Source organism: Rhinolophus hipposideros (assembly GCF_964194185.1).
Source record: "Rhinolophus hipposideros genome assembly, chromosome: 3".
NCBI classification, from domain to species: Eukaryota; Metazoa; Chordata; class Mammalia; order Chiroptera; family Rhinolophidae; genus Rhinolophus; species Rhinolophus hipposideros.
Genome location: NC_138049.1, coordinates 67,725,593 through 67,734,196, shown reverse-complemented (window position 1 = coordinate 67,734,196; position 8,604 = coordinate 67,725,593). Strand labels below are relative to the sequence as shown.

The following is an 8,604-nucleotide window of genomic DNA, read 5'->3' as shown; positions in this document are numbered from 1 at the left end:
CACCATGAAAATCATCACTTCATAGCATCTTTAAATATGAAAGATGCCAATATACATGTAAGAATCAAAGCTTCAAATGAAATAAATCAATTACCTCAGAAGGCCTCTTTACCGCAACATCAATAAAATACAAAATTAATTTCTTCTCAATTTATTCAAACACATAAAACTTTTCACAGGTGCATTTTAGAAAAACTGCCATTTATTTTTTAAGTAGTCAAGTAGTCATCAACTTAAGACAAATACTGACCATAGTATGCTACCAGAAAGAACAATTAGTAATTCCTCCTATAATAGACGCCAGTATAGTACAAGATATCAAACACACAGTAGCAGTAATCAAAATTATTTTTTATTGGCATTTGCTTACAAGTTTGCTGCTTTTGGGTAGAGCTAAACCTCAAGTATTGAGTTAGTGTCAGCTATATTTCCATCAACTGAATTATAGCAGTGAATTTCCTGTATGTTCCCCTAGGCTTATATCCCAGAAACTAAAACATTAACCCTCCCAATTTGTCTAGGTATTGGAGCAAAGATTTAACATTTGTTTTTAAAATATTCAGCCACTCAAAAACAAACCAAACAGCATACTGTAAAGAAAACAATGTTTATATCTATCCAAATAACCCAGGCTCAGAGAATTTCTGATTACATAATATTGTAAAAGTAATATAAACCAATCTTCTTCCAAACTATTTAATTCTTGTAATGTATAATTTTAAGCATTTATCTTACATAATTTTAATACTTTGAGAAATTGATTCTCTCACATTAGGCTTTTATAAGATCTTCCCTCCCCACCAAGAAACAACCCACAATGTCTCCAAATCTTATAAAAGAACTATTATCTTGGACTAAGCTTTTCAGAAGTGTTCATATTTCCTTTCTATTATACTCCACAATTTAATATAGAATGGATGATGTGGTATCCAAATTGCAATATATGGCATTTGAGCAATTCAAGCTTTAAATAGACTAGAACATTTATAGACTGATTTTAAAAAAAAAGACACAATGAAAACATAACTACTGTAATAAACACACAATTTTGGCCAGTAATGAGTGAGAAATAACGGCTAATACTCCTACTTTAAGCTCATCAATGTCATATTAAAAAAGAGCAGTGACAGACATTTGGCAAAAAAGTTTCTAAATTATTTATCCCAAATTCTCAAATGGGAAGTTATTTTTAATGCATCACTCAAATTTTACACTTCAATCACTCATGTTTTCCTTTTAAAATTATTCAGAAGAAATGATTCTATTTAAACATAATCTACTTTTTCCTCTCCCATCTTTACATAAAATTACTAAAATCATGATTCTACGGAATTTCTTTTTACTCATACAAATATAATATGCTTAAATTGCTGTAAACAAATGAGATTTCTTATTCTATTAAGAATAATCTGTTATCAAATTTGTAAGAACTCTTTTCCACGGCTTTTCTGTGTAACAATCATGATTTATGAAAAATTCATCTCCATTGCACAGCAAACTAGCATCCATGCTTATTCCACATAGGTACTGCCAGTGGTCCCTGTGGTGTCCTTTCAACAATGACAAACTCATCAGGGTTGCCAAATGCCTCATAGAAAACCAATAAATCTTGTATTGCATGCTCCTCAATCTGAAAGGAGGGAAGGAAAAAAAAAAAAAAAAGACTGGCTTTACTCTTTTAATTGTAAACTAAGCAAGATTATATTAGCTTCCCAATTTCCTTTTATGGAACTACCATTTTCTACAATAAAGCAGAATTAAATTAGGTATCCTGCTATCCCCTTGGCAAGGAAAAGGCTTGAGGCCTAAGCTAGAATAATCAGGTACCCACCCTTCCTTGAAATTTATTCTTGAGCAGAAGAAAAAGCAAACTGAAAATAGTTGTTGGAGTCCATTCATTCCAATAGTTTCATTCTGTGAGATATTTTTTGTTACTGTACAAGTCTTCTAATTCTTGCGTCTAAGCTCTCTAGGGCAACTATGCGTCTTTGTTTCCAAGTCTGGATCTCTGGTCTTTCAGCTAAGTCTGTGGAATCTCAATATCCCTCAAATAAATGTTCTTTTCTTTAAGTTAGCTAGAGTTGGGGTCTGTTGCTTAAAACCTAAGAACTCTTTATTTTTTTTTTTTTGCCCCAAACTTTTTTTCTTTATTACATTTATTGGGGTGACATTAGTTAGTAAAATTATATGTTTTAAGTGTACATTTCTATAATATTATCATCTATATATGATTGCATTATTTTTTTTTGTTTTTTTTTTTAGTTTTATTTTTACATCCCTCACACCGTGAACCGCCCTCCCCCCATCCACCACCACCCCGACCTCACACCGAGCCATCACATTATACACATAAAATTATAGTTGCCATTCATTAATGTCCAGCCTGTGGTGTACAATGCCATGACCAGGCATCCACAGCATCCCTGAGGTGGTCTCCCAAACAGGACACATGTCCATCGGACACCCAACAAAATCCCCAAACGCTATTGAATAAGTTCCCCAAAGTAATTCTCAAAAAACCCTGAGGCCATCCTGTGGTCACCAGCCGCCCCCCAATCCCTTCACCCGTCCCCCCCACCCCAAACCCCTCCCCCCCGCCCATCTAACAACTCTCGGTTTTTTGTGTCCCCAAAACTGTTTCTGATTAGTTCATACAAAACCTAAGAACTCTTGATGATTCTTACTGAACTTCTGAGGCAGGTGTAGTGTGCTAGATAATGCCAAGTTTTCTATCAGTCTTTTTAAAAACAGTCCACCAATACTGAAAATCACCAGTACTGAAAATATTACCTTTATCACAATTTATTTGTTCTAAATTACTTATCCTGCATAGTTACCGTACTTCCCTGAAAATAAGATCTACCCCGAAAATAAGCCCCAGTTAAGACTCAACCAGACGGATGCATTTAGTACGTTATACGATGTTCCAGAAAAAGATCCCAATACTGTATTTGACTAAATGTAGATTGTTGTACATGAAAAAATAAGACATCCCCTGAAAATGAGCCCTAATGTGTCTTCTGGAGCAAAAATTAATATAAGACCGGTCTTATTTTTGGGGGAAACGGGGGAAATACAGTATAAGACCCAATCTTATTTTCGGGGAAACATGCTAAATTGATGAATGTCTCAGTTTAGTTTTACAATGTATTTACATTTTAATATGACAAGTATATGCACCTATAGAAAGCAAACAAACATAATTTTCTTAAGATCTAAGGATAAAATGTACTGTAGTTCTTTCCTAAATTAAACCTATATAGGAATGTTCTTTACCTGAATCAAAGCCAAGGGTTTTTCTCGACTTCTGATAAGTGCTGCTTCCTGTTGTAGTTCTTCTTCTACAATAGATGCAAAAGTGACTGGGGCTATCACCGAAGGAACAGTCAATGAAGAAGAGAGCCAGGGACTGAAAGAATAGGAATAATGAGTTCTCATTTATCTTCTTGAATTTTTGCATACAAAATCTCATCTGAAATATAGTGTTACATTTTTTAACAGTGTTACATATTTTCCCCACTGACTTACAACATACAGTACCTGGAAGCTTTTGCATTCCACTTACAGAATGATGAGGTGAGAAACAGAAAAAAGGAAAACTAATATTTTATTTAGATCAGTACTGCATCAAAAAGAGAGATGGAGCAGAAGCAATGTAACAACAGAAAGGCAATTCAAACTCTGCAGCAGAGAGTATTCAGATAACATATTCTAGTCAATATCATACTATTCCCAATTTTTTAATACTCTCTTTCAGTGCTAAGCAACAGCCTGCCTTTGGAGGTCCCAAAGCTAATTAATTAACCTTACTTGTGACTGTCTAGAATTGGTACATCTGAAATATGGCTGTCTTCTGGTCCTGGGGTACCATGAGTAGAGCATCTGCAAAACAAATGCCAAAATTGAAGGATAAAGCCTCTACTAACATTAGTAAAATTGCTTATTTATAGACAGAGAAGGAATTGCAAGCCCCTGACTCAAGAGACAAATTAACGTATGCAGCCATAATTAATTTTAAAATTATAAGCAAAGAAAAAAAATCTACAGGTACTTATAAAATCTTGTATATAAAATACCATAGGGAGGATCTCACAAGAAATGGTCTATTTTAAAAATAATATCCATATAGCCATTTATTGCAATCAAATATACATTAAGAAATACAGACAACTTTGTGAAGACTGTTTTACATAATTAATATTTTATGACTAAAGTTAACAATTTAGCATTAAATTTCAAAATACAGCAGGTCCTTAAATAACATTATTTCAGTCAACATCGTTTAATTATAATGTTGATGCTATAAGAACTTAACACTTATTTTTATAAATTAGCCTATGGTAAAATTGGTTTCATTATAGTCTCCTCACTTAAAGTTGCAGAACCTACTGATGACATTAAATGAAGACTTATTGTATACAGAGACCAGATAATTACCAGCCAAATTTTGTGAGTGACTAATATATAGTCTAAATTTTGTAAGTGACTAAAATACAGTAAATACTTTGACAAGCTAGGGATTATAGATAGAACAGAAATATAAAACATGATCTCTATCTTCTAAGAACTCACAAACTAGATGAGAAAACAACATACAATGACATATAATACAATAGAAAAAGATTTAAGACACTATCTAACAAACCGAGGTCTACTGACTGATTATAAAAACTATAAAAACCAGAAAGATTTGGTCATTTGAGAGGGCCTCATGGAGAAGACAATAAAAGGGGTGTAGGATGAGAGTAGTAGGAAGCATTCCGGTAAAGGGAAAAATTAATAAAGGTACTATAGAGACTGGCCTCATTGTGGAATTTTAGAGTTAGAGAGATTCCTAGAGATTATCTAGATTAATCCAATGCCCTCTTTCAACAATGAGCAAACATACGCCTAGACAGGTTTAACAGAAAGGCCGAGTGTGAGCAGCCAGGGCCTAAAATACTGACTTTCTGATTCATTTATGCACATTTATTGGAAATATGGCAGCCCTGTGGTGCTGAAAATCAGGGTAATTAAAAATTAAGTCCCTCCACCTCAAAAAACTCTGGTAGGAGAGATTTTTAAATGTTAAACAATGATACAATAACGTGAGAATACTGTAACTGTTACTATACCAATATGTGCAAAGTACTATGGATACACAGGAAAAATTATATATATGCATATATATATATGCATATAAATACACACATATACGTATATATACATACATATACATATATATGCATATATATGTATATTTTGTTTTTGTTTTTTAAATTTTTTTATTGGGGAATATTGGGGAACAGTGTGTTTTTCCAGGGCCCATCAGCGCCAAGTCATTGTCCTTCAATCTAGTTGTGGAGGGTGCAGCTCAGCTCCAAGTCCAGTCGCTGTTTTCAATCTTTAATTGCAGGGGGTGCAGCCCACCATTTCATGGGGAAATTGAACCAGCAACCTTGTTGTTGAGAGTTCAAGCTCTAATCAACTAAGCCATCTGGCTGCCCCTGTATTATTCTTTAAGTCTTAGTTTCCTAATCAATATAAAGGAAATAATACATGCTTTCTTCACAGAATATTGTAAAAATTAAATGAGATAATGTATGCAAAAATACTCTCAGTAAATTTTCCCAAACATCAGGTCTAAACATTTTAGCTTTCACTGTTTCATTATAACTTTATTTCCCTTTTAATCTCTTCCAACTCTTAATTCAATTATTCTGTGTACCGAAGAGAAGAGTCTACCTTTACATAAGCCACCAACATCTTTTATCATTCCTTGTATTTGTACGACCAAAACCCTATCTTAGTGTCACTCTCCTCACTTTTAATGTCATTTCCTCAGTGAAGCCAACAGCGTGTACCCTCTTCCATATTATGTTAATTTTTCCAAAGGATTTTAAGTATGGGATAAAATAAAAGCAGTTTTTTCCTAAAAAGGTCCCTATTCCTTTGAATTACTGGTAACTTTTTTCTTCCATAAGTAGTAATGAAATATAAATTGAAATAAAAATAGGTATAATTACAGGGTTCTTAGTTTTAAGGAAATTCTATGACTTGAAACCTGCTGGATACCTGACCAAATAAGAGATAGGATAAATAAAATAAAACAAGATAAAAACAAGATAAAATAAATGACGATTATGAGAAAAGTGAAGCCAAAGAAATGAATTAGAAAGCTGCTGGGATAAACCTGTTTTGAGGTATCCAGATTAAAATGACTGTAAAATAAATAGAAAAATTCTACATTCTGATGGAATAGGTAATTATCTTATACAGAGACTAAATGCAAACTCCCTTGGTTAAGTTCCTTGAAAGGTTCTAAAGTCAGTCTAAAACTAGAGATTAGAGGCCTTTTAGGTCATTAAAGCATAACACAGAACAAAAATAGATAATGACTGAAGTGGTGCTCTAAAATCATTCTGCGCGCGCGCGCACACACACACACAAACATACACACATATCATCCTGGTATCTGCAGATCAGCTAAAGTGTTTTGACACTTGCAATGTAGAACCAATTATTATTTAATTGTTAAGTTAAGAAGCAGCAGCTACAAGCTCTGTCTTAGAAAATGGAAGAAGAATTGACTGGGTGGTGAGGACACAATGTGATATATATATAATGTATTACAGAATTGTACACTTGAAACTATTGTAACTTTACTAACCATTGTCACCCCAATAAACTTTAATAAAAAAGAAAAGAAAATGGTATGTAGCTGGCTAATAGAATTGAATTATCAGGACTAGTATCTTATATAGTCCATCTTAAACCAAAGTTAAGCAATCAGAGTTTAATTGTATCAACTTATCTATGTAACATTTTGTAATCTATAAAGTACTGTCATATACATTACCTGATAAAAACCTTACAATAATCTATGAGGCAGGCATTACTGTTCTCATTTCACATATTATGAAACTGAGGTTCAGAAAGGTTCACAGAGGGCTACTATAAACATTAGACTGAAACTCAAATCCGTTTCATAAAATTATAATCCCAGAATTCTCTTCACTAGTAATTTTTCATTACATAATTTCATTATTTACAAATTTACCCAAATTTCATCTTAGAATGAAGGAAAACTGATAAGTACAAAAGAGCTATGATTAAACAAATATAAAAAAATTCTACTCTTTCAGATAATTGATATCATATCATTAAGCTTAAGGCATTTGCAACATAGAAAGACATCTCAATAGACAATTTGTATTAAATTTAGCATTCTGAAAATAAAAATAACATAAATAGGCCAACTAAAAGTGAAAGAAAAATGAAAGAAAACATTTTAAAATAATACAAAATAATATTGAATGTCAACTGTAATTGAAAATAAAAAAAATAAAAATCATTTAAAAATGAAAAAGAACACATAACAATAAACAAATAGAAACTGCATAAATACCTCTTTTCTCTATTTTTAACACCCTCAAATAACATTGCCATTTTTGGATTTCCCTAGACTTGGGGAGAAAAAGTCACATTTCTACAATTAAAACAAGAATGTATGGTTGGTGGAATTGCCTGAGATGAGCCCCCAATCCCTGCCACACACCCCCAGTTTCCTAAAGGACCTTGTCTGTCTTCTTGCCTAATTCCCACTATTTCCTCTGTTTACACTGTCCTTTCTCCTCTTTGCTTTTAAAAATCCCATCCCTATGTTGAAAAGCTGTGGCAATGAAATGGATCAGTATTTTTTCTAATATTATTTATATGGCCATAAAGATAATGATAAAATACTTGGGATTGAATACAAAAGTGTTTATAAACTAATACTCAAGCCTGTCTTTCTCAATGAAGTTTTTCCTTACAACTCTAGCCCAGCCATTTTTCCCCTTCTCTGAGCCACTCATCTGGCCTTTAATCATAAATTGTTTTGTGACTTGTTTAATACTGTTGTGTTGTACTGTAACTTCATCCTTGCTCAGTTATTTAATTTCCATGTGTGCATATTTAGACTTACCAACTAGATTTGAAACACATTTAAGGGTAGGTCTGTGTATTATACTTTTCTATATATCCAGGAGAGGCCAACAGAATGTTGTGCATATGTCAGTTGTCCCATAATTTGGTGAATTAATATTTCACTTCAGCTGTTATGTTTTATTTTTTAAAAAACTCACTTATGATTACATATTTTCTATGGTATTAGAAAATGAAATTCAAGCTATTTTCTTTCTCAGTGATCAGATGATAACACACAGCTATTTAAAACATTAACTTCCACTTACCAAAAACCAAGGTAAGGATGGCATGATACTATCATATATTCCTTTACAATCTCCAAAGCACCGTAATAGAACACATCACTTTTCACAATTAAGAGCCCTGATGTAATAGCACACCCTAGTGATCAACTATGAAACCACACATCCTTAATATTTTAAGAGTTCCATGACAAAAATATTTACCCAAAGAAAATAAGAAAATTTAATGTACAGTGGTAATATTTAAAATATTAAAAATTATAAAAATGAACTTAATGTTCATACCTTAAAATTTATACATATAACTTGCTATATTAGAAACAGATGTTACTTGAGACAGAGCTACAATTTTATTTCATTTATTTATCCTGTCATTTACCAAATCCTCACTGAGCACCTACTACATGATAGGAAA

At 32.6% G+C, this 8,604-nt stretch overlaps 1 protein-coding gene across 2 annotated transcripts in view; it reads right to left on the bottom strand.

Annotated features, from left to right (window-relative positions):
* Positions 1-330: 330 nt before the first annotated feature.
* Positions 331-8,604, bottom strand: part of IBTK (inhibitor of Bruton tyrosine kinase) — an 87,569-nt gene continuing 79,295 nt past the window's right edge. For both annotated transcript variants that reach the window (XM_081044761.1, XM_081044762.1), the window contains exons 27-29: positions 3,811-3,882; positions 3,277-3,409; positions 331-1,630 (exon numbers count right to left, since the gene is read on the bottom strand). In XM_081044761.1, coding sequence (XP_080900887.1) covers positions 1,499-1,630; positions 3,277-3,409; positions 3,811-3,882 — 337 coding nt within the window. In that variant the 3' untranslated portion in view covers positions 331-1,498. The remainder of the gene's footprint in view (positions 1,631-3,276; positions 3,410-3,810; positions 3,883-8,604) is intronic.